The 25,161-nt window shown below is 38.3% G+C and overlaps 2 protein-coding genes across 6 annotated transcripts in view; one reads left to right on the top strand and one right to left on the bottom strand.

Moving 5' to 3' along the window:
- Positions 1-25,161, top strand: part of MAPK9 (mitogen-activated protein kinase 9) — an 82,115-nt gene that overhangs the window by 35,722 nt on the left and 21,232 nt on the right. For 2 of the 5 annotated variants that reach the window (XR_006581536.1, XR_006581535.1), the window contains exons 11-12: positions 1,216-1,287; positions 7,841-8,047. Coding sequence is in view for 2 of the 5 variants with exons in the window: in XM_045026697.1 (XP_044882632.1) it covers positions 1,216-1,287; positions 7,841-7,983 (215 nt within the window). In the remaining 3 variants the exon portion in view is untranslated. Of the gene's footprint in view, positions 1-1,215; positions 1,288-7,835; positions 10,171-18,795; positions 19,259-25,161 lie in introns of those variants that run through there. The other 3 variants (XR_006581534.1, XM_045026695.1, XM_045026697.1) reach the window with 3 other exon arrangements.
- On the bottom strand, positions 19,397-24,346 carry LOC123375628 (rho GTPase-activating protein 24-like). The gene is made up of 2 exons (XM_045026698.1): positions 23,832-24,346; positions 19,397-22,370 (listed from the first exon to the last, which is right to left on the bottom strand). The coding sequence occupies exons 1-2, from the start codon at positions 24,134-24,136 to the stop codon at positions 22,118-22,120; spliced, it is 558 nt and encodes a 185-aa protein (XP_044882633.1). The 5' UTR covers positions 24,137-24,346; the 3' UTR covers positions 19,397-22,117.

The following is a 25,161-nucleotide window of genomic DNA, read 5'->3' as shown; positions in this document are numbered from 1 at the left end:
TATGAAGTTAATTATAGATTAGTATACAATACATTTGGAAAGTGAAGAAAGTAGTATTTTGCTAAATTAAAGTTTTATTTGTATTTCTGGTATTTTGTTAGCTCTCTTTGTGGGCGGGTGGTGTGGTTTTTTGTTTGTATTATGAAACCAGCCTTCTAAGGTGAGTGTTTGTTTATAATGGATCTCTACTGGATTTTTCTTAATCAAGAGTTCTTCAAAACAGATACACCATCCGCCCTCCAAACCACAATAGCGGCAAAGAGTCCTGTGGCACCTTATAGACTAACAGACATATTGGAGCATGAGCTGATCAGAACCCACCAGATTAATTATACAATACTGCATGCATCTGACGAAGTGGGTATTCACCCACGAAAGCTCATGCTCCAATACGTCTGTTAGTCTATAAGGTGCCACAGGACTCTCTGCCGCTTTTACAGATCCAGACTAACACGGCTACCCCTCTGATACTCAAACCACAATACTTAGTCTCAGATCTGTTCTAGTACAGGAGTCCTGCCTAGCAGAGTTGTGTATTTATAGTAAGACACTGTTTTCTTTGTTGAGTAGCTTCTATGTTGGTAATTTGCAGAAAAAAGATTAAAGGCATTGTATGTTCTGGTAACAATTATGCCTTATTTATGGCGTTGTGTACATCACCTTGTGGTGAAACCAAGATGTGAGGTAGTCCTTACTCAAGTAGTCTCGATCATATTAGCATAATTAGTTTTACGAGTTAGGGGTACAGGATCAGGCCCATAATATTACCTTTAAAGAGAAGACCTTGTAGATAAGTAATTTCCATCATGGTTATGAATTAAAATATTCCTATTGGTAAGAAAAAACTGCTAAGGTTTTTCCAATACAGGTTGTCTATTATGATGTTTTGTAGCTGACATACTTTTTTTCTGACCTTTGTAAAAGTTTAATTTCAATTTAGTTCAGCCATACAGTAAGTTATTACAATGGTTACTATTAGATTTCCTTTAATGTGTTTAGAGTATGTCTGTTAACTTTTTGGTAAATATTGAAACTGTTTTTAACTCTTCAAGTAAATTTGCAAAGTCCATTCATCATAACAGTTGTTTGTTCCATGGGAAAGTGTACCTCTAAACAATTTACAGATACACCTTTAAAAGTGTAAAAGGAAATGGCTGAAAGCACTGTTTTTTGTAATATTATCTTTCCCTACCAACCCTTTTTCTTTTATTTAAGAATTAATATACAAAGAAGTAATGGATTGGGAAGAAAGAAGCAAGAATGGTGTGGTAAAAGATCAGCCCTCAGGTTAGTCATTGGTTTTAATAGTTTAATTTTTTCTGCAACTCTGATACATGTTTGGTGAGATGCTAATATTACATGAATCAGAATCAACAATCCAGTTATGCCAGAAAGTTTTGGTGTCTAATGCTCTTGATCCTGATCAGTCTCCCAGATTCATAGTCAATTTGCCTTGCTATGAAGTGAGCTGCGGAAGCATGTGCTGTTCTTCCTCCCTGACTGGAAGAGGCAAAAATAATTGTTTTGGGATTAATTGTTTATAAACCACTTCTTTCTAAGACATTCTCCCGTCCTGTAGGTATAACCTGTGTCCACTGGCTGTGGTTCGCTGCTCTAGGCCAATGGGAGCCGCTGGAAGTGGCATGGGTCTAGGGACTTACTGGCCGCTGCTTCTAGCAGCCCCCATTGGCCTGCAGTGGTGAACTGTGGCCAGTGGGAGCCGCGATCGGCCAGACCTGCGGACAGGTAGGTATACAAATCGGCCCGGCCTGCCAGGGGCTTTCCCTACACAAGCGGCGACCCCAGTTTGAGAAACACTGGGCTAGCATCTGCAATGGTTTTGTAATGGAAAAATGTCTAATGCACTGAAGAAACTTGCACTAGTGTTTCAATCCCTTTATTCAGATGTTGGGGGGGGTTCTTCTCTTGGCCTTGTAACTTAGGTGGGTAGTATTGATTTTGTTAGCAGAGTATAAAAATTGCAGAAGAACCTTTGCCCTGTTTCCTTTCTAGATCAGTTTTTCTCACTGTTATCCTTTTATTGGTCTGAGGAACTAATTTATTTAATTGGGGTAGTGATTTGTCAGATCCTGAATCCCAAGCCAAAGAAATTGCAGGTAAATCCTTTTTACTTAGTTTCCCATATTTATAAATAATAAAATAGTAATTTATTGTCCTTACCCTTTGCCTTAATAATTGATACTAGAAACAGCATATGTGAAAAGCAGGTAGACTTCAAATTTGACTGTATTGTTGACATAAACCCATTGTGTTGTCGCAGTGTTTTTGCTGGGAAACAGCTTAATTTGCTCTTCCATTCTGGTTTAGAAAGAGTTTGCTTTATCTTACTCATGTTTCTCAGCTGGATACACTATATATAGATTTAAATTTACATGTAAATTCAGAAGCTAGTTCTGTCTGTTCAAAAGGCTAAAATAGTCATATTCTGCACAGAGAACTCCAGTGAGGGACCTTACATTTTATAGTAAATATGTTCAGGGGAATGCCTTTGTTATCTTCTGTAAAGACCCACATTATTATTGGTGGTTTTATATTTAAGGAGTTCCAAAGGTATGAACCAGTTTTTATCTCATTCTAGTAGCTGAAAGAAGCTGCCAGACCAAGTGAAAAATGTGCTGTGAGCTGAAAAGTGAAATAAATTAAAGTATGTTGTGGAAAACAACTCTGCAGACTCTACAAAATGTTATTCTTTAGAAACTTGCAAACTGTTCTGCAGGGATCCAGTACTCTTCAGCTGACGGCACTGTAACTCAAGATGTCCTCCTGCAATGTTTAGATTTAATTTGTCTTTAGTTTTATAGTTTGTCACAACTTCTTTATTTGTAGTACTAGTTGTTTTGTAATTCAGTGACATTGGGATTACTGAATGTCCCTGTGTGTAACATTTTAATAACTTTATAATACAAGTACAGCAGTTCTGTACTTGTATGTAGAACTCTGATAGATTTAACATTGGGGAAAGGCATATTGTAGGTTCAAAATAATGACAAAATTACAGAAACTGCTACCTCAAAGTATAAAATTGTCATTCAGTATAAATCAGAATACAGATATTGATCAATCTTGTCTTCAGGTATTTACTCATACAGTTTTCTGGAGGATGCTAAGAGAAACTTCTCCACATCCACATATCTTTTACCATACAATGTAAATACAGTGATATTTTTAGAATTTCCATGGTCAGACAGAGTAACATTAAGAAAAACCTGAAGCTAAAATCTCAGGAAATCAACAATAATCTTCCTAAAATCTCAGGAAATCAACAATAACCCAATAAAGTTAGGTTACCCTTAATGTTAATTCTAACACATTCAGGAAACACAACAGGCTGTCCAACTATCCCTCCTGTAGAGTTAGAGCCAGTACCCCTGAAATACCCAAACTTTACTCCAGGATGCATATTGGATACTGAATACCTTGAATTAAAAAATGAAAAACCAAAGTAACTTTTGAGGCAAAATTCTAGTAACACTTTATCTAAGTATTTTGAGTTGTTTTTTCATCCAAAAAAAAAATTAGTTCACACAGATTTTAGTTCACACATTTGTGTGCTTGCTTATCTTGAATAGTACCTTATTCCACATATAAGCCCATGGAAATAGTATATCTTCTGTAGCTTCTATTTTGGCTGACATAAAACTTTTTAATTTCTTCCTGTGTCTCAAAAATTATCATAACCAGCATAATCCTAGCAAGTTAAATATTTACTATTTCCAAAAACCGAGTCTTACATTTGAATTAAAATTAGTGTAATCTGGAAAGAGTTCAGTCTGTTAAATTCAAGCTTGTACCTGATGTGCTGCCCCTAAAATTGAATTCCTCATAGCTATTGTTGTACTTGTCACCAGTACTATTTTGAAATTTCAGGAGGATGCACCTTTCTTTGTGGATTTTGGTTAGCTGTTGATATGCCTTTATGAAGTGCCATGCTCTGAGTGTGTCAACCATATTGAAAGTAACCTTCCCCCCTCCCAACTTTTAGTGTTCGCTGGAATACCAGCGATTCTTACATTTCTTTTTTCCAGCCCAATATTTAGATGAGTCCAACCTGATTCAGTATAACATTTCTTTACTGTAAAACTCTCAGACATAGTCATGAGGAGCTGTATAGGTTACAAGCCCTGAAATAGACTTTAACTTCTTGACTATTTTTGTCTAGTTTTTTATCTGTCGTCAGTTTCAATATATCATTGTGACGGGTTGGATCACAGAACCCCCCCTTAGGAACTGCCAACTGATGTGCCAAGACTACTTCTGCTCCTGCTTTCCCTGCCAGCCTGGGACTCTGGCACCCTGTCTTGTTGAGCCAGACATGCCAGTCTGCCCCAGCACAGACCCAGGGTCTGAACCACGTGTCCCAAAGCTGTAGACTTAACTGAAAGCAATTTAAGAAGTGTTCCTGTCTTTAACACCCAGATGCCCAACTCCCAATGGGGTCTAAGCCCCAAATAAATCCGTTTTACCCTGTATAAAGTTTATACAGGGTAAACTCATAAATTGTTTGCCCTTTATAATGCTGATAGAGATATGCACAGCTGTTTCTCTCCCCCCCCCCCAACCCCCCAGGTATTAATACATACTCTGGGTTAATTAATAAGTAAAAAGTGATTTTATTAAATACAGAAAGTAGGACTTAATGGTTCCAAGTAATAGCAGACAGAACAATTACCAAGAAAAATAAAATAAAATAAAACATGCAAGTCTAAGCCCAACACAGTAATAAAACTGAATACAGATAAAATCTCACCCTCAGAGATGTTTCAGTAAGTTTCTTTCGCAGACTAAACGCCTTCCTAGTCTGGGCACAATCCTTGTTCCAGCTCAGGTGGTAGCTAGGGGATTTCTCATGACTGCAGCCCCCTTTATTCTGTTCCACCCACTTGTATCTCTTTTGCATAAGGCAGGAAGCCTTTGTCCCCCTCTGGGTTCCCACACCTCCTTTTCAATGGAAAAGCACCAGGTTAAAGATGGATTCCAGCAGGGCAGCCCAGAGGATTCAGGGGGCCTGGTGCAGGGCTGGGTCTTCGGCAGCAATTCAGCAGCGGGTCTCTCTCGGAGGGAAAGACCCGCCGCCGAATTGCAGCCGAAGAATGAAGTGGTGGCGGTAGAGCAGCCTAAGTGTCGCCGATCGCGGATTTTTTTTTTCCTGCCACTTGCGGTGCTTGTACTCACTGGGCAGCGCTCCGAGGCATCGGCAGCACTTCGGCGGGTCCTTCACTTGCTCCGAGTCTTTCGCTGCACTGAAGGACCCACTGCCGAAGACTCGGAGCGAGTGAAGGGCCTGCTGCGAAAGTGCCACCGAAAACCTGGAGCGGCTCACGGGGCCCCTGCGGCGCCAAGGGCAAATTGCCCCACTTGCCGCCCCTCCCGGGCAGCCCCGGATTCCAGTTCAGGTGACATGATCACATGTCACTGTAAGGGTATGGCTACACTGGCGATTTGCAGTGCTGGAAAGCCTCCACCAGCGCTGCAATTAGTAAGTGGCCACACCTGCAGGGCACTTCAACGCTGCAACTCCCTGGCTGCAGCGCTGGCCGTATACCTCACTCGGCATGGGGAATAAGGATTCCAGCGCTGGTGCTGCAGCGCTGGTCATCAAGTGTGGCCACACACCAGCGCTGTGATTGGCCTCCAGGGAATAAGGTGTATCCCAGAATGCTTTTATAAATTACTCTCTTTGTTTTGTTATGCAGCCTCTCTTTGTTTTGTTGTGAACGAGCTCCGATGGGAGCTCCGTTCTGTACCTGGCTGTAAACAATCAAATGAGAGGCAGGGAGAGTGAATGAAACAGAACGAAGCCGATCGGAGCTCCGTTTGAACTGCTTATCTATAAAAACAAACACTGATCACAGCAAACAGGAACTATCTGTACCTGGCTGTGAACGATCAAATGAGAGGCAGGGTAAACAGTGTTGGATGCAGGCTGTTAGGGTTCGCAAACATTTTGTGATTTTTCCAATCTCTCTCTTCCCCGCTCCCTGTCACAGTACACCACAGGGAGTGAGTGAAACGGGGGAGTCGGAGTCCGTGTTGGAGGCAGGCTGTTTGCAATTAGAATTAAGACTAAGGGCTCATGAACATTTTGTGATTTTTCCAATCCAGGAAGCTAACACACAGTGTTGGCTCCAAAAATCCCCTCTCTCTTTCCCCCCGCTCCCTGTCACAGTACACCACCCTCCACCCCCCTCTTTTGAAAAGCACGTTGGTGCACTTGAATGTTGGGATAGCTGCCCATAATGCAGCACTCCCAACAGCGCTGTAAATGCTGCAAATGTGGCCACACACCAGCGCTGGTAGCTGTGAGTGTGGCCACACACCAGCGCTGCTCCTACACAGCTGGATGACCAGCGCTGCAAACCGTAAGTGTAGCCATACCCTCAGTCTTCATTACCCACTTGCCGGCACACAGGTATACAGGAAGACTTACAAGTAAAACAGAGCCATCTACAGTCAATTGTCCTGGTTATTGGGAGCCATCAAGATTCCAAACCACCATTAATGGCCCTTACTTTGCATAATTACAGTAGGCCCTCAGAGTTATATTTCATATTTCTAATTTCAGATACAAGAATGATACATTCATACAAATATGATGAACACACTCAGTAGAGTATAAGCTTTGTAATGATACCTTACAAGAGACCTTTTGCATGAAGCATATTCCAGTTACATTATATTCACACTCATTAGCATATTTTCATCAAATCATATAGAGTGCAACGTCACAATCATATTTTAGGCAGCTTATGCACATTTTTACTGCAGTTTAGAAATCTGAGATAGTGGCTTCTAATGTAGTCCCATCCAACAAGAGAGATCCGCTTTCCTTCCTCTAAGGTGTGTGTGTAGAGGATCTCAGTTGCTCTCTGTGGACCTCACAGTCCTAAGTCTGGCTCTATTGCTGGAGCCTCCCAGTGCCTACTGCTCCCTACAGGTTACTGTTGGCCATTTCCTTCGATGCCTCCTAACTAACTCTGGAATCTCCCCTGATACTTTACCACATCAGGCTCTCTACTTTGAGTGCATGCTGCTTCTTATATAGTCCTGGCATAGCCACATGACATCCCCCCTTTCTGATTGCATGACCCATCGGTCTCTTGAGTACTAAATATCGCAGAATGCATTCTCTTTAAACTACCAAGCCTTAATAACCAGCATAGCAGCGCTTCCCCTTAAAGAGGTTGCCATATTTTCTATGATGTGGCTGTAAAAATTAGTAATCCAGTCTATTCTGGGAGGTGTTGGATACCTGTTGTATGCTTTGACTGTTCTGACTAGTATTAAATTTTCTGATGTGAATAGGTAAAAAGCATTGCTGTTAAGAATGAAATGGAGATCTTCCCATCTTTTCAAGGAATAAAGTTACAAATTATTCAAACATAAAAATGACAAAATTAGATGTCAGAAAGGCATGGAACAGTGTTTCCTGCTATTTATAACACTACTGTGGAAATGTAAATCTGAAATCTGCTTATCAGACTTGTTTGCTCTTCTAATTTTGTTCAGAAGTGATGAGCTGCTTGTGTGTGTGTGTGTATGTATATATATATATATATATATATATTTATATATATATATATATATATATTTTAAAGGTACAGTATTCTTTTTGGAGGAAAAAGGCACAGAGGGTTACATGTATTTTGCACAGATACGTGAGCTCAAATTTTGCGTTAACTTTGATAGTCCCTTAATAAATACAATAGTAAAGCATTGTGTACTCTGGAAAAGGAGATACTAAGAATCCTAAAGCATCATTATCTATATTTGCAATAAAGTCTTGCCTCAGATTTTATTATGCTTGGTTTACTTAGCACAGATGCAGCAGTGAATAGCAACACCAGTCCTTCCCAGTCATCATCGATCAATGACATTTCATCCATGTCAACTGAGCAAACATTGGCTTCAGATACAGACAGCAGCCTTGATGCCTTGACAGGACCCCTTGAAGGATGCCGATGATCAGCCAGGATTGCAGACTTAACATTGGAAAAAAAAAACTCGTTTCCATTGGCCTGAATTGCTTGTAAGTTAATGGAACCAAGTAGAGAAACTCCATGTTCTGCATGTTCTACTAAAGTAATGCCTGTGTTTTTACTCAGTTGTAATAAGACTCCCTGCTTAATGTTATAGAATGAAAGCAAATCAATGTCTAAAGAAGAAAAAATTACAGTTTAGATATTACTATAGACTTTTTTTTGTTTCAGCCTATTTCAGGTGAGCAGTTACAGTAGGTGTGTACCAGATAACTCCTCCTGAGTGAGTTTATGGACCTTCTATCTCATTCAGTAGACTTCTGTAACACACACATGGTCATTACATTTTTGCATAGAATTACCCTGTAGTGGGTTTTTTGAATGTATAGCGTCCGTATAATTTGCTTAAATATGACTACAGAAGTTTGCGCTATTTAACTCCAATATGTTGTATGTGAGTGTTACCATACATATTGGAAATTATCAGTACTGTATTCAAGGGGCAATTGTTCTTCCACATAGCACTTTTTTTTTTCCTCTTGAGCCCTTTCTCTCCTCACCTCCCAATAATTTTGTATATCTTCTTGTAGAAGAAACAAACTTGAGAACTTCATATAGCATAGCCATCATTTCATATTTTACCCATGAATGCGACTATGCTTCTCTGAATGTCTTCTTTCAGTTGTTATAGTGTGAGGTAGAATGGGTTAGCTTGGTGAAGCAACATGTCTCTTTAAACAAGGTGAAGTGCTAAATTATTTCCTTATTTTCTGGCTAATACATTGTTTTGGTCCTTTTTTATCAATAAAAACCTTTAGAAACTACCTTTTCCCTACTTTTTCTTTCAAGAACAAAAATTAGTCCTGTGGAGCATCTCCCTTAGTCACTTCTTGTGTCTCAATGCAAAAATCTGATAAAGTGCAGAGGCAATGGGGAGACTTGAAACCTAAGTGACCCCTGGAATAGTTGCACAATTTTTTTTCTAGTCTTGTTTATGGAACCATTCTACAATGTGAACACTTCTAAATTTTGATAGGCCTCTTGACTGATTTGACAAATTATTTTCTTAAGTATTTCTTATATCTATAGAGTTCAGCTCTAATTCCAAGTTAGACAAAATTCTTTCTTTATTAAAAAAGCAGTCTGTCTACATTTTTTAACAAGGTACCACAGCAGAGGGAGGCTGTTTGCAGTGAAGCTCCTCTTCAGTTTTAATAGAAGCTTATCAATGCTGTTTTCAAATTTAAATAATACAGACATTGCCTCTTACATAGCACAGTATTTTGAATTATTAGAAAATGTGTGTGCAGTAGGATAGTGCTTAAGTTATCAAATAGTATACAGTTGTGCATTTGCAAACAGAAAAGCATGTTTGCTTTGGAACACACAAGTGTAAGAAATGCTTTGCTAAAAGATCTTGTGTGCGCGTGTGTATGGTTAAACTATATAACTAAAATAGTCATGAAAAAATGTCAAAGATGAGGCAAAACATTTTGCTTTCATAGTGGCACTATATTTAGCTGTTGGCTTAGCTACTGAAGTCTTGAACATTTAAAGATAACTTGTACAACTTTCTCACTGAACCAGCAATTATATTACTGACCTGAATTGTTCAGTAAGCTGTTTGGGAAAGGAAAAATAATTGCCCATGATTTTGCATGCTCTTGATTATGGTCTGAAAGGTAGAAGTTTTTCTATTAATGCAGTGTGTACTCATAAATGTTTTAAAATAGGTTAATTTGCTGTAGCTTTGAATTTATCAGAACAGAAAAAATTGACAAGAAAATTGGACAGAAGTATCTTAGTGATATAAGCTGTAGGAAATAAATCTTTAGAGTTCACATCTAGCATCTTTGTTTTGATATATATATTTTTTTAACACAAGTACTGTTTTTTTAGTTTTGCGTTTTTGTTTCCTTAATTCAAAAAATACAGATATATTATTTATCACGTGTTTCTGGCGATATGTGCAAAATGTGTCTGGCTTATTTTGTCATTAGAGCAAACCTTTGATAAAAATGCTTATTGTGTTTTGACACAATAGAATTGCGCATACTCTTTATCTCTGGGTGTTTGAAGGTGTTAATGTTCAAAGACACCTAGCATTTAGAATAAGCTCTGGTGACCTTAAACTATCTTGTGATTAGCTTCCACCCTATTCACTTGAGGGGGGGAAAAATTGAAATCTCTCTCTCTCTCTCTCTCTCTTTTGGTGTGTTGATCCAAAAACTGCTGTTTTGCTCTAGAGAGAGCTTCACTTAACTAAGCCTATATGCCATCGGTGATGTAGGCTAAGACTTTCAAAAGTGACTAGTGATTTTTGGGTGCCTAACATGAGGTACCTTTTTAAGGAGCCTTCTTTTCAAAGGATGGGAGCTCAGGACTTTGAGAATCAGGCCTGTCACGGTTTCCTCCCCCACTCTGAACTTTAGCATCCAAAAGGTGGGGACTTGCATGTACCCTTCTAAGCTTAATTCCTAGCTTAGATCTGATAGCGCTGCCACCAACCAGAAGTAGTGTCTGGTACACTCCCTGTCCCCCCAAAACCTTCCCTGGGGAACACAGACCCAAATCCCTTAGATCTTAACACAAGGAGAAATTAACCATTCCCTCCTCCTTCCCCCCCCGCCCCCCTCCCGACTTTCCCCTCCCTGGGTTGCCTTGAGAGGCTTTACACAGATACAAACTCCTTGGATCTTAAAACAGAGAGGAATTAACCTTCCCCCTCCTCCCCCCCCCCCCCCAACTCCTGGTGAGTCCAGACCCAACTCCTTGGATCTTAAAACAAAGAAAAATCAATCAGGTTCTTAAAAAGAAAGCTTTTAATTAAAGAAAAAGAAAAGGTAAAAATTATCTCTGTAAAATCAGGATGAAAAATGCTTACCGGGTATTTAAATTATATAGCCAGAGAAATCCCCCCTTGCCTCAGGTTCAAAGTTACAGCAAACAGAGGTAAAAATCCTTCCAGCAAAAGAAACATTTACAGGTTGAGAAAACAAACAGAAGACTAACATGCCTTCTTGACAAATTTGAAACATGAGACTGATTCAGAAAGATTTGGAGAGCCTGGATGGACGTCTGGTCCCTCTCATGTCCCTAGAGCGAACAAAACCCAAAGAACACAAACAAAGACTTCCCTCCACCAAGATTTGAAAGTATCTTGTCCCCTTATTGGTCCTCTGGTCAGGTGTCAGCCAGGTTTTTACTGAGCCTCTTAACCCTTTACAGGTAAAAGAGACATTAACCCTTAACTATCTGTTTATAACAAGGCCACTTTAAGGTATCTCAAGTTAAATACCCAGAATCACTAGTTATTTTTGAAAATCTTGGCTTTAATGTTTTCAAAGAACTTTGAAATAATAGGATGAAATGTGCAAAATGATGCAACCTACCATTAAGGTTCCCTAAGAGTTTCCCACTGTACCTGAGGCATAAAGAGCTGAAATCTCGATAGCAATTTATTGCATGTCACAATACTGCTGCAGAGCAAATATAGTTAAGCTACCTTAGTAATAAAATAAATGATTTATTAATAAGATTTTGTCTGCCAGTCTTGGGCTGATCCTGTTTATAAAAGTTCTTGCTGGATAGTTCGAGATCCATGATTAACTTCTGAGAATGACCTGCTGGGCTTGTCATTTTTCAAGATTATACAAAATCTTTGTTTAGCTTTCCATCCTCTTTAAGTAAATAAGCTAAAGTCTTCTCTGTTGTAACTGTTGTCATTCAGGAGCAACTTACCCCACTAGGTTTAGTTTGTTTGGCATGCTTCAACTGCATGTGTACAGTGGTCATCCTGTATTCCACTCATAATTGTCATAATTTTCTACATTATTATAAAAAGAATCATTTGAACTAGTAAGGGAAGTTTTTCTAATTTATAGCCTAGTCTTGAAAATGTACTCCTGGAATAAAAAGCAATTGAGTTTTTGAAGTCACCATGTTTTCCCATAATCTTTATTATAGTAAAAGATTGATTGGATTTTTAACATTTGTTTTAACAGAAGCAGCTTCTTGAAACGTCAGTTGTGATTACAGAACTATAACTTTCTTGTTAACATGCATGAAAAATATAAAGTCTGCATATTATAAGTTGGATTTCAGTATGAAAAGAAACAGTTGTTTTGACTTTCAAGAAGTTGGATGTGCTGCTGTGTTCACAAAAATGGATGTAGGACAGTATGCCTACTTCTGTGTATACTTGCACACACAAATTGGATATTTACATGTAGTAAATAGGCATGCACTTCATGCTGATTTTGAGCATACAGTTGCAGTCCCGACTATATGCAAATTAAGCTGTGTCCAATTTACAAAATTGATTTTTGCTGACACACAAGAACTCCATCTCTGATGTGAAAACTGACACTCACATGTATAATCTTGACAGTAGTTTAAAAGTCAAGAAATGAACTATTCAGTCATTGCAATAGGATAATTTTTCTTTCAGGTGTAGATCATATATATCAGGGATCGGCAGCCGTCGGCACGTGACCTATCAGGGAAATCCGTTGGCGGGCCAGGACGTTTTGTTTACCTGCAGTGTCTGCAGGTTCTGCTGATTGCAGCTCCCACAGGCCACCGTTCCAGGCCAGTGGGGGCTGAGGGAAGCGTCGTGGGCCAAGGGATGTGCTGGCCACCGCTTCCCACAACCCCCATTGGCCTGGAATGGCGAACTGCGGCCAGTGGGAGCTGCGATCGGCCGAACTTGCGGACACTGCAAGTAAACAAACCGTCCCAGCCCCCCAGCAGATTTCCCTGTCAGGCTGCATGCCAAAGGTTGCCGATTCCTGATACATATGTGATACAGTTGACCAGTTTTCTGCACTTAGTGTTTAGCATTTATAAATATTTATTTTTTAAGTGTGTGTGTGTGTGTGTGTGTGTGTGTGTGTGTGTGTGTGTGTGTGTGTTTGTAAGTAAAAACAACCCAATTGATTCTATAAACATGAATGTTGACTTTCTGTATGACAAACTCTATATAGGTTAACGCTGCTTCACGCACACAGACTTACGAAATGTTTAAAAATAAGTGATTAAACTTAGTTACAGTTCTTATACTTAACTGCTCACTTGAAAGGAGAAGGGGATAATGGTTAATATTCCGATTATTGTATTTAAACATCACTTTAATGATGTAAACACTGAGTAACTGAATGGCATTGCAGAAATGGAGTGTGTTTTAAAAAGTTGATTTAATTTTATTTGTACTCATATCATTTTTCCTCAAAAACATAACTAAGAAATCAACCATTTTGAAAGATGAGTGAGCAGTCTATACAATGTGCTTTGAGGAAATACTTTGATATGAAAGATTTTCATTTTGTTAGGCTTAAAAAAAACCACTATGTCAAAATAAGGTTTGTCTGCACAGATCACATAAAATATACCAGTCTAACCACTGGAAATGCAAGCCTTTGAAGTTTGTTGTATCTTATTTCTGGTAAGGATTTAAACTTCTTTATCAAAGAGTACAAGCTAGATAAGCTCAGACTCAACTAGAAATTGTTGACTAGTTGGTTGTGAAGAAATGAAAACCTGTTAGGGACCAGATTGTTTTTGGGGTGGTGGTGTTTTAAATCCTAAGAGCATGTGGGTATTTATTCAAAATTATGTAGAAAATATGATTCCTCCTTCAATTTATTAGTATTTTGTGAAGGAAAGCTTTTAGATGGACCTCTACCTAATACTGAATCAGTTTCCTTTTTGGATCTGGTTTTACTTGACTCTTGTCATAAACTTATGATTTTTAGAAATAGGATGGGGTTTAGAACTTCAAAATACAACTTATATATCCATTGTCCAAGAGTGGAGTGAGTGACCCATTTCAGTACAGCAAAAGTGCACTGTACTGATTTGGGATGCATTGTAAATTCCTAGAAAATTCCTCAGGTGCTCAAGTGCAGACAAATCTTTACTGAACTTAATACCCAAGTTGGCAGATAGGTTCAGTCTTGCAGCAATATAGTTTGTATGGGGTGTTTCATTTGAATTGTGAAACTTAGAGTGGAAGTACTTTTAAGTGAAGAAACACTGAGCAGCCTTTATCTGTAAATGCTACTTTATATATAAAATTGATTCTATCAGGGCTTGATGCTAAACTTAGTGATGCTGGGTACTTGGATCCAGATTCCTTCCTGGGATGTGCACTGTGTAGCTCCCATTTTAAGTTAATGTGTTGTGTGCACTTGCATCCAAATGCAGAATTATGTTCCTATGGCTGATTCCCTGATGTTGGTAGTTTCATTACTTCTCCATGAATGTCCTTGAGTTCATTTGATATTGGGGGTATGGCAGAAGTAAATATATTCTGGTTCATCATCTTATATATATTATTTTAAATTGTCCATCACGTAAGTTATAGTGATGTTCTAAATACACATTATTACACAAATCTATCAAATCAAGCCTATTCTTATACCCACTTATGCATGCTGCAAATCTCTTGAGCTAAATTATGTTAATGTTTTAAGTAAGCAATCTTTTCTCTTAATATTTGTATTAGAGGTAAGTGGAGAGGCAACCAACCTTTGTATTTGTGTTCTCTAAAATGACAACATTTATTTTTGTAACTATAATTCTATTTGTGGATTTCAATCCCACAAACTTGCTGTGTTAATGTATAATCAGAACAGGTATGTTGAAAAAATCAAATACAAAATCAAACCAGAAGATTCTCTTTTGGGCTCTGTTACTGCATATATGGTAAATTAGTTTGGTCCCAAAATTAAAAAGCAGAATATTGAAGATGTATTTAATATTTAAGATTTTACTCTGTTGTGCTGCTGCTTAATTTTTGAAAAGGTGCTTGCAGTTTTGCACAACAAAAACCAGTTTTGATTGCAGTGTTGAAGCACTTTAGGATTCTTCTAAACACCACCTTCATCTTCTGTTTTTATATTGTTTTGCATGTTAAAACTTTGTTTTGCAAATTTTGATGTTCCTCTTTGTGATCCTGTAGTTAAGGTTGAATCAGCATCATACTTTAAACGTAAACCTATTTTCAGAGATTTAAAAATGTGGGTTTATTTTTTTTAATAGGCTAAAACTTAATACACTCTAAAATGTCAGTTAGGAAGCATCATTTCCCCATATCTAAAATGGTTTGATTAGCAGCATGGTTGCCTGGCCACTGGTTATATAGATATTATAGTTTCTTGATTATAATAGCAGGATCAGCTAAGAACATTAGGTCCTTTATTGAAACCAGAGTCTATTAATGCATGCTATGCTTCAGAGGAGAGCTGTTGTTTTATGGTAATGTCCATACACCCTAATCAGGATCAAGGCTTTATTGTGCTAGGTGCTGCACAGACACACATGCAGGCATAGTCCCTGCTCCAAAGAAATTATTCTGTGGCACTGATCCTTCCAGTGGGGAATGAGGCTTAGAGTATCATCAGCCGGGAACAGTAATCAGCTAGAGCCTTATTTTTTGTTCTCACGTGCCCTGCTAAAGGCATAATAGCTGAAACATTGACGGTAATATTTGTCACTCTCCATGTTTATGAAAATGAAGCTAAAATTTTAGAGGTTTATAATAGCACACTGCATGTGCTCACTGCTGTCTTCTAAGGAAAAATTGGTAACTTAAAGGTCATATTTGTGCAATATTTTTGTGAATTTCAGATGCTTGATTGGTGCTAATTTTTTTTAATGAAATTGGCAGATTAGCAATGTGGTTGTCACTTTCCATATATATATTTTTTCAAATGGCTGGCAGCTTAAACTTTAAACTGGCTAATGTGCATTTTCAGCTTTTTGAAATAAAATTCAGAAAAATTCTTACAGTAGTTTACATTTCCATGATAGGTTAATGCCTCTTTGGAGCCATTAGTTTATTGGATGAATAAAAAACTTCTAAAAACAAAACTCTATCAATACATAACTCTCTTTCAAAAGGCCAAAATTATATTATGTACTGGTAGAGCCAAAAGTGCTGTTCTAGTCTTTCATGTAAGAGATGTGCTTAAATAGAGACAAATAAACGCAAGATTACTATAATATGATTTGTCCAGTACAATGATGCCTTTCTGGGCTATAGATTAAATTACAAGGATTTTACTGAAATTTTGAGCAAGAAAGAAATGGGTATCAAATGCAAGTACACTACAGTGATTTAACAGCTTTTAATACAAATTGTCGAGTCCAGGAAATTCAGTCAACAGTGTGATTGAATGAGCTGAAGATGAAATATCAGCCTTAACAGAATTTCCTGGATTGTCCTGATTTCAGTCACAAACATAATGTGTTTGTATTTATGAAATGGTTTGTGTTTGCTTAGTTTTAGCAAGTGTAATTTTTATGAGAATGTTCTGTATAAGGTATTTATGATGTGGATGTTTAACATTTGCCTAATCACATTTTGAAACGTCTGTTCTCTAAGAATTTTTTCAAACGTTTTCATGTGTGTTCACTCCCACCAAAATGTGTACGTTATAGGTTCTTTCTATGGGTTTACCAATTATCACAAAAAATAGCATCAAGCCCTAACACATATCTTGTTCAGAGTTTATGGCCTTTATTTTAGTTACAGTATGGTATGTGATTTCAGAAGAGATGTGCTTTTAAGTCTAACTGTATAGATATCTAAAGTGGCCTATTCTGCCTAATAAACTTGGCTTTGATTGCCATATCTCATTCTTGATGCTTGTGCAATAGGGAAATGTTCTGTGTAATGGCAGTGGCTATTTTGTCTCATGCTGGATTTTGATTTCAAGAAGATTAAACAATATTTTTTACAGACAGCAGTCATTCCTTGTTTTCAGACTGATTTCAAGAAAGCTAGAACTTTCATAAGGAATGTTGTCAATAGCTAACTCCGATGTGCTAGCAATAGCCTCATCTAAAATTTAGTTTCCTGAGTTTTTTTTCCAAAAGTCTTATTTTAGAACATCAATACTAAAACCACTGTAAAATTTCAAATAAATATGTGAACTTAAAGTACGTGAGAAGCCTGTTTCATTTACTGCAGTAGTGTTATCTTTTCGTCTTCAGTTTTCTTGCTTTGAAGTTACACATTTTACTCTAGGGTGTTGCACTAGAAAAATATACAGTTCCAGTCATTTTGTAAGATAAAAATTCAGTTATTGTAAATTTCAGTTAACCAGTGGTTCTTAAAATGCAAAAATTAATAGCGTGAAACTCTAGTGAATGAGATTTTTTAAAAAACTGCTTATAACTGTTTTCTTATGAGTTGCTGGGACAGCCTAACATAGTAAGAGCAATTGGATATTAATACCAGATGGAAAATATACTGAGAGAGATAAATTGTAGTTACTCCTGGGGGAATTCTGCGCCAAAAAAAAAAAAAAAGCAAAATTCTGTGCCAAAAAATGCAAAATTCTGCATATTTGATTTGTCAAAAGGAATGCAATATAATTTGGGTAATTTATTTAATCTACCATACAGGGGAAAAAAATCACAAGAACTGTTCAGCATTTTCTAAACACATGAAACACATGAAAGTTAAGTTACCAATACCCTGCATTCCAGTTACAATCCTGGATTTTCATTTCAATTACATTACAGAACATCAAACACCAAAATAAAAGTAAAGTTGAATGTCATTTTAAATTGCTTAGACTTGTGTGAAAGTCATACAATTTTGCTAATCATTGTCCTGCATTTTTTTTTAATGGATAAGTAAAATAGATCCTGAGCTGTAATCTAACCCCATTGTGCCTCTCTGGCACAGGAAAAAAAGTGAGAAAGCACATAGACCTTCCTAGCTGAGGATTCTGTTACTGTCATTTACAATAAGGCTCCTTTGCACCACTCTGGCAAGGTAAAAGAAGCCTTAGTTGACTAAGAATGGGAACAATTAACTAACAATGGGAGCATTAGCAGCCTGCCAGCTTAGTTGTTACATTTCTGCTTTGCCTTAGGGACAGAGCCTGTTTTACACAGCCTTACACCTCCAAGCCCAGGAGTGGTGTCTCTCACTTGCTCGCACACAGGCATGCACCCAGCCCCACCCCTTTAACATCTCTCCAGGGACGCACACATGCATGTCCCCCCCCCGCCCCCGTTGATCTGCTCTTTGCTGCCAGGGAAGGGATGTGTGTTCCCCACAGATTTCTTTTCTTCCCTATTTTTTTGCGGGGGAGCCCAGAAATCTGTGGAAGGTATGGATTCTGCACCCCCGCAGAATTCCCCCAGGAGTATTGTAGTGCTGAGTAATCAGGTACTACTGACAGCATTATCTGCACAGTCCTGTACTTAGAAAAATCCATACCTTCGTACTATTCTGTTTAACTCCCCTCGCAGTTTATAGATTTTAAAAAACTGTTGCTTACGTACAAAAATTTTCAGATGATTCTCTTTTGACCATCTGACTAAAAAGTGAGCTCCTGTTTTGGTCTGTTTAATTGCATGAACGAGCCATACAGCTGCTTTCAAAAACTTTACTCAACCACAGTTATCTAGGCATGTAATTGTTCGTTTTGCACTGTCAACCTTGTAAAAGGTAGGGGAAAAGATTTTGTGGCTGACCTAGTAAGTTTTTGTGATAATTTTGCAAAGCTGCTATACACTGCAATATAAAAAGGAAGGTTAAAATCCAGAATTGCTGCTGCTTTCATGCTATTGAAGGTCATGCTACTTTTTCCTGAGTTCCCTGATTTTTAAATGAAGGATTAACGTAGCCACTTCTCTGGATGGATGGTTGTAGTTGGTTGTCTTGTCCAAACTTGTGTTATAGAGTTTGAGTTTTATATAAAGAACTGAAATGCCTTACCAGATTGTGTGTCAATCTCTCTTTATTGGAAAAAAAATTAGTTTTTTCTCCTCTCTACAGGGTGCTGCTTGCAACTATCTGGCTGAAGAGTTGGGAGAGCCAGATCCTTAGACCACCTGATATTTGATGGCAGGATATTTTTCAGGTTGCTGGTTCAGCTGCAGAAAGACATCTTGTTGCATGAACCAGAACAGAATAGAAGAAGATAGAGCAGCCTGGCTGTGTTTGCATGGGGGCATTTTAAAAAGTATACTGAAATACATTCCTTGTCCTACATCTTGCCTTTCTGTTACCCTCAAGGTCTTTGAAGACAGCGGTTCAGGTATAGAAGAGCGTGGAGAGAGGTGAAAACAAGATAGGAAGGATTCTTGAGGAAAGTGGGACTTCAGGATGTAATGAGGCATTTGTTACACAAATGATTCAACCAAAGGAGCTGCATGTTGGAAGATGCAAAACTGAGGGCTTGGCTACACTTACAAATTTGCAGCGCTGCAGCAGGGTGTGAAAACACACCCTCTCCAGCGCTGCAAATTGCGGCGCTGCAAAGCGCCAGTGTGGTCAAAGCCCCAGTGCTGGGAGCGCGGCTCCCAGCGCTGTCCGTTATTCCCCACAGGGAGGTGGAGTACGGACAGCGCTGGGAGAGCTTTCTCCCAGCGCTGGCGCTTTGACTACACTTAGCGCTTTGAAGTGTAAGTGTAGCCAAAGCCTGAGGGTGGGAGGAGAGGAAGAGTGAATTGGTTGGAGTAGAGCTTAGTTCAAAAATTCAGCCAGTCGTGCTATTATATAAAGCCTTGAAATGAGTGTGAATTTACTTAATTTGCAATGGTAAAAGACTAGAAACCATGGAGATTAGAGAGTATGTGGAGTGGACTGGATAGCATACACCTTACTCATAAGTAAGGGTCTGTAAAACCTTGCTTCAGTGATTTTACAGTTTTGAGCACTGAGTGAAACAGCCTGCTTCACTCGGTGTACATATGAGTGGATCATATAGCATGAGGCAGTGTTACAATCAGATGTTCTGCATTGGCACCTCATTCCTGATCTCAAACTTGTTCTTTCCTTTTCATAGAACTAAGGTTTATTTACAGGACTGAGGCTTCGTGTACTGGCCCAGGTTCAAAGACTGCCCAGACGATAGCTGTCTCCAATGAAAAACGTTCCACAACCTTTCTTTTATTAAGAGTATTTTTACTGGCACAGTCTCTCCCTTATGCCTTATGAAGCGTGATGATAACACAGACTTCCTTATTCAGTGCACATATTATCAAATCATATAACATGAGGCAGCACTTCTATGGAGTGCTGACTCAGTCCATCTGCGCCTTCACAAATCATCCTGCTTGTGCACCTATACATTAAAATAAAATGTGATCCAATGTACACATACACAAAGTAAGGCTCCGGGATTTGTTTGTTTTTTGCTCTTATGACATGGTCAAGTCAAACCTGATTTTTTTCCACTGTACCACCAAATATAGACACATGAGGCTAATGTCCCTGTCAAGTCTCAAGCTTCTACTGCCTCCAGCTGAAGTACAAGAGAAGCTTTTAACTAAGGCCTAGTCTACACTATGGGGCTAAGTTGACCTAAGTTACGCAACTCCAGCTACGTTACTAGCATAGGTTGACTTACTGTGGTGTCTACACCACGCTGGGTCGACGGGAGAAACTCTCCCGTCGACTTACCTTATGCGTCTCGTTCTGGTGGAATTTTGGAGTTGACAGGAGAGTGATCTGTGGTCAATTTAGCAGGTCTTCACTAGACCCACTAAATCGACCCTCAGTGGATCGATCGCTGCGGTGTCGATCCCCAGTAAGTGTAGACATATACCCCTAAGTCACACTTCTGTTTTTCTTCCTCTTCACATGGGAGAAGTGTACCTTTTCACTCCCAAACTGATGCACTGTGTATGCTCAGGTTTTCAGAAATATGTGTCCTTGGACTGAACACACAGAAGATTTCAGCTTGAGAAGTAAGTTTTTGAGAAAGTTAGAAACTAAGACACTATATAATGGAAATTCTTGTGGCCTTTAACTACAGATGACATCGCCATACACTGGGCATGTAACTGGGAATGTAGGACTCAATTCAGCAAAGCAGTTAGGCACATGCTGTAAATTAAACACATGAATAATCCCAATTCTATTCAGCAAAACACTGAAGTGTGATTAAAATTAAGTGCTTTGTTGAATACAGACCATAATGAGCAATTGGGGATTTGGTAGTCTTAAAATACGTATTTGTCCATCAAAAATCTTTTTCCCATTGATTTGATCTGAACATGGCATATATCACATGAGAGCTCATTATCTGAAAAATATCAAAGTAGCCTTGGTTTCTTTCCAAATAGACTAGCTGGGGACCAAATAGATTTAAAAATAAATAAATAAATTCAGGGAGATTTATTTTATATAATTCATATGGGTAAGTTTTCTTTAAAAATATTGTCAGTGATAAGTGATATTCAAAAAGGGGAATTTTCTTTCTGTATAAGCCTTATTTTTTTTGGCAAAAACCGGCTGGAATTTTACTTTCTTTCATTCTGAACAGAGAAAAACAATTGTCATACTGGTACTGAGGAGGAGGAGGAAAAATGCAACTAGCCGTAGGCACTGAAATGTGACTTGGAAATATGTCCCCTGGGTTTTATTAAAAAAAAGTCACTCAATTTTGTATTCTTCTTGCCTTTTAGTATGAACTGGCAAACAATGGCCATAATTACATAATTTATTGATTGTATCCAATCATAACACAGGCTATCAGTTTATCCCATTGTTCAGCACATAAATTATGTTGTTTATTGTTCTGGTTTTGCTTCAGGAAAATGCAAGTTTTTAAACTCTCCTGTGACATGCATTTGAATTGACCTTTGTTGCTCATTAATTGGTGTTGATTCTAGTGGCTGGAGAAACTATATTGGTAATTTAGAAGTACAACTGTAGTAAAGCTATTTGGTTAGTTACTTTGTGGATGGGGAAATGGACAGACTGAAATATAATCACTTCTGCTTCGCACAGGTTCAAATAAAGATATTTTTTTTTCTTCCACTGCGTGCTGAGGTGATTTTTATTAGTGTACTGTTCTCATTGCAGTTTTTGGATTGTTTTGAACAAATACAGGATTTTTATGTGAGCAGGCAAAAAAATGATATTGTTTAATATATAACTTTCAAAATGTGATTTACATTGTTGAAAATTAATAGTAGGCATTGCTAACTTGGTTTATTAAATACTGCAATTTTATTCCCTATTTGTATTAAAAGTTTAACGAAGTTTAGTTTGTACTACTAAGCTTATTTTGCCATTAGGAATCTAATTTCTGCATTGAAATGACAGTAGCCATTTAATCAAATATCAGCTCTTTTTTTTGCAAACTAGTCTAGTTAATTGATTTAAAAACTTTGAACAGTTTTTGTTCTGTCTTCTTCACATCATTTGTTAATTCCCCAAAGGTATCAAAAAACTCTTCCATTTCCCTCTGGAGCATTTCATTTCTTCTTTCTGCATCTTCCCGTGCCCTCTCTGCATTTCGCATTTTAATCTCCACCAGACTGTACCACTTCCGTTGCTGACCCAGTTTTGAATGCAGATCCTTAATCTCCGATTGCAGCTCTTTAGTCCGCTGCTCCAGGCTGTTTGAAAGATAAACATTGCAATTTATAGGGCTCTTTTTCCTGTCTCTGTTTCATGAGAAACCTAAATTTTTAAAAACCATTTGGTTTTAAGCATGTGATACTATAAATAGAAGTGTGTAGAGAGGCACTTGTTATCCCCAAAGCAAACTATGTTAGGTCCCCTTTCAATATGTTGCTGATGCATTTCTCTCCCATCATCTTCATGATTTGTCCAGTTTCTACAGCTCAGTGAGTTAATGTACCAAACCTGCTTACAAAATTGTCTTTCCTTTTCAAAGGTAAATGCAATTCTCCATTTTATACTCATGCTGGTATACCTTGTATTGCAGTGTAAAAAGCAATTTTGTACATTTCCTGCACAAATACCCAGATGCTTTGACTTAGGTTGTGTGCAATTCCTCTAATATTAAGAGTTATGGAAGAGAGGGGCTATAAGTCAGTATATAGTCCTCTCTTAGAACCTATAGGAGGACCTACTTCCACAAACAGACAATTGGATTTTACATCAGATTTCAGTGGAATCTCACAAGTGTTCAGGATCCTTGCACACCCTCTGTATCTAATGCTGAAAAAATTAACAGCTATCAAAATCATTAACCCCTTTGACTATCCTATGAAATTCAGAAACTTCCAACAAATCTTCAATATTGGGCAGATTGCACTTCTTCTCCTTTATTTTGAGGGCAAATTTAAATATCCCCTTTAAAAGTCACTAAAATAATTATTTCAAGGTATATCATCATTTAACTATTCCATTTGGACAATTTATCTGAAATTTTATAGCTAACTAATTAGTGATTACATCTGTTTAGAAGTTATGGGTATTTGTATAATAAACAGGTGGCATTGTTCAGCTGACTGAGCACAGACTTAGGAGCTGCATTCTTGTTCTAGGTCTACCTTTGACTCACTAAGTGGCCTGAGGATCGTACTTGCCAACCTTCCCACTGAGCTGTTGCAAAGAATTTTCCTTTAAAGTTTATAAACCGCTGTGCCAGTGCTTAGTATTATTATTGTTCATATCCTGGATTATTTCCTCCCAACCCCAAACCGACCCCCCAAAGTACTGCTCTTCATGCTGACTGAAAGTGTGTGTGTGCGGTGGGGGAGGAATTCCACAGTAGACTACATATTTATTTATTTATTTTATTTTAAAATCTTTGTTCTCCAAGAAATTGTAAAGGTGTTGACATTTTCCAACCAGCTCAAATGATACTGGCTTTTATTAATTTTAAATAAATGACATTAGCCTAAACCCTGTAACATGAGTGAAAACTGGTCTCTTGTAAATACTGGACAGTGAGAAACATTCACTTTGAAATGTGAAAAAACATTATTTCTATTGCAATAGTGTCCAAGGACCCCAGTTGGGGATCTCTGCCTCTTGGCAGTAGGCACAGTACACACAAACATCACAAAGTCACTGCCCCAGAAAGCTCATAGTCTAAGATTCTTTACCTTGTAATTTTAGCTTCATACTCTGCCTTCTGCCTGGATGTCTGCTTCTTTAGGCTGACAAGATGGTGCTGCACTGAAGTTGAATTTGCTGAGAAGTCATTGGCAGTAGGAGATGCTTCACTGCTGTTGTCTCCTGGGCCATGTCCCAAGGTTTCCTGTAGTCCCAAAACATTGGAAGTGGCTGTGTTAGTTTCTTGGGACTCTTCTGGGCAAGTAGACCTGGTTAAATACCTTGAAGTCGGGTTTTCTTCAAACATAATTTCACATAGGGAGCCAGTCCTTGATCCCTGACCAGTATTGCTCATGCCCTACTGGCTTTGCAAAAGAATCTGTTCCGTTTTGTTATAGAAGAGCTTGTTTTCATGCATTTGCCTCACCCTGGACTGTGAAACTTTTCTTCCTCGCCACAGCTGTTTGAAGCTTTTCAAATACTTGGAAATTGTCCATTTTGTTGGAGCCTGGATCTTGTTTCAGTCTCTGATTTTGTTTTTGATATGGAATGGGTGACGCCTCAAGTTTGTGTGCCAGTCCACTGTGCGCATGGCCTCATTGCGCTGGCTTGTTCTTTTCCCCAGGAGACACCGCCTCTTTTGTGTACCCGCCATCTTTTCTGTGTAGTATGAATGACATCTGTGGGTGGCACATTTCATAGCTGTCTGAATTACTAGTTGCATTCTTCTCTGATAAATTTTCTGCTGTGGTAATCTTGGCTGTCAGTAACCTGGGGCGGAAGGGGATATCTGGTCTGTATTCTACAAATACAAGGCTCCCTATGTTCCATGTTGCAAAGATTATGGAAGAGGCATGTTAAATCTGTTTTGGGTGCACTGTGTCTAGCCAGCCTGGCGTGAGAAAAATTGCATGAATGGAAAACAGCTTGATGTGCTTTATCACTGACATCAACTGTTGCACATTTTAAAGGAAGCAGAGGGTAATGGTTAAAGTAAAGCTATTCAGTCTCTCTTCAGCGCTGTTGTATCAAGGACAAGAACTCTGAGGTCAAGGAAGCTTAGGGCTCTTTTTATCTACTTACACTTCAGCTCCGGTTGGACAAATTAGCATGAATACATTTTAAATAGACATTTATTTTTTTAACTGCCTCTTTTCAGAGGATATTCAAGTAAGTAAAGTACAGCTTCATTTTATGGATAACCAGAAATAACTCTAAGTACAGCAAACTAAATAGGAAAAAAAGCTTGTAATTACAGTTAAAATACACTTAACTTTAAAACTAAAGCAATTTAATAATAATTTGGAGAGCCTTTCCCTCAGCCATTTGGTACAAGGAGCAAGGTGAGGTTTGAATAGTGGGCAAAATTACCAGTGTAAA

Source organism: Mauremys mutica, chromosome 8, assembly GCF_020497125.1.
Source record: "Mauremys mutica isolate MM-2020 ecotype Southern chromosome 8, ASM2049712v1, whole genome shotgun sequence".
NCBI classification, from domain to species: Eukaryota; Metazoa; Chordata; order Testudines; family Geoemydidae; genus Mauremys; species Mauremys mutica.
This window is presented reverse-complemented; position numbering and strand designations above follow the sequence as displayed.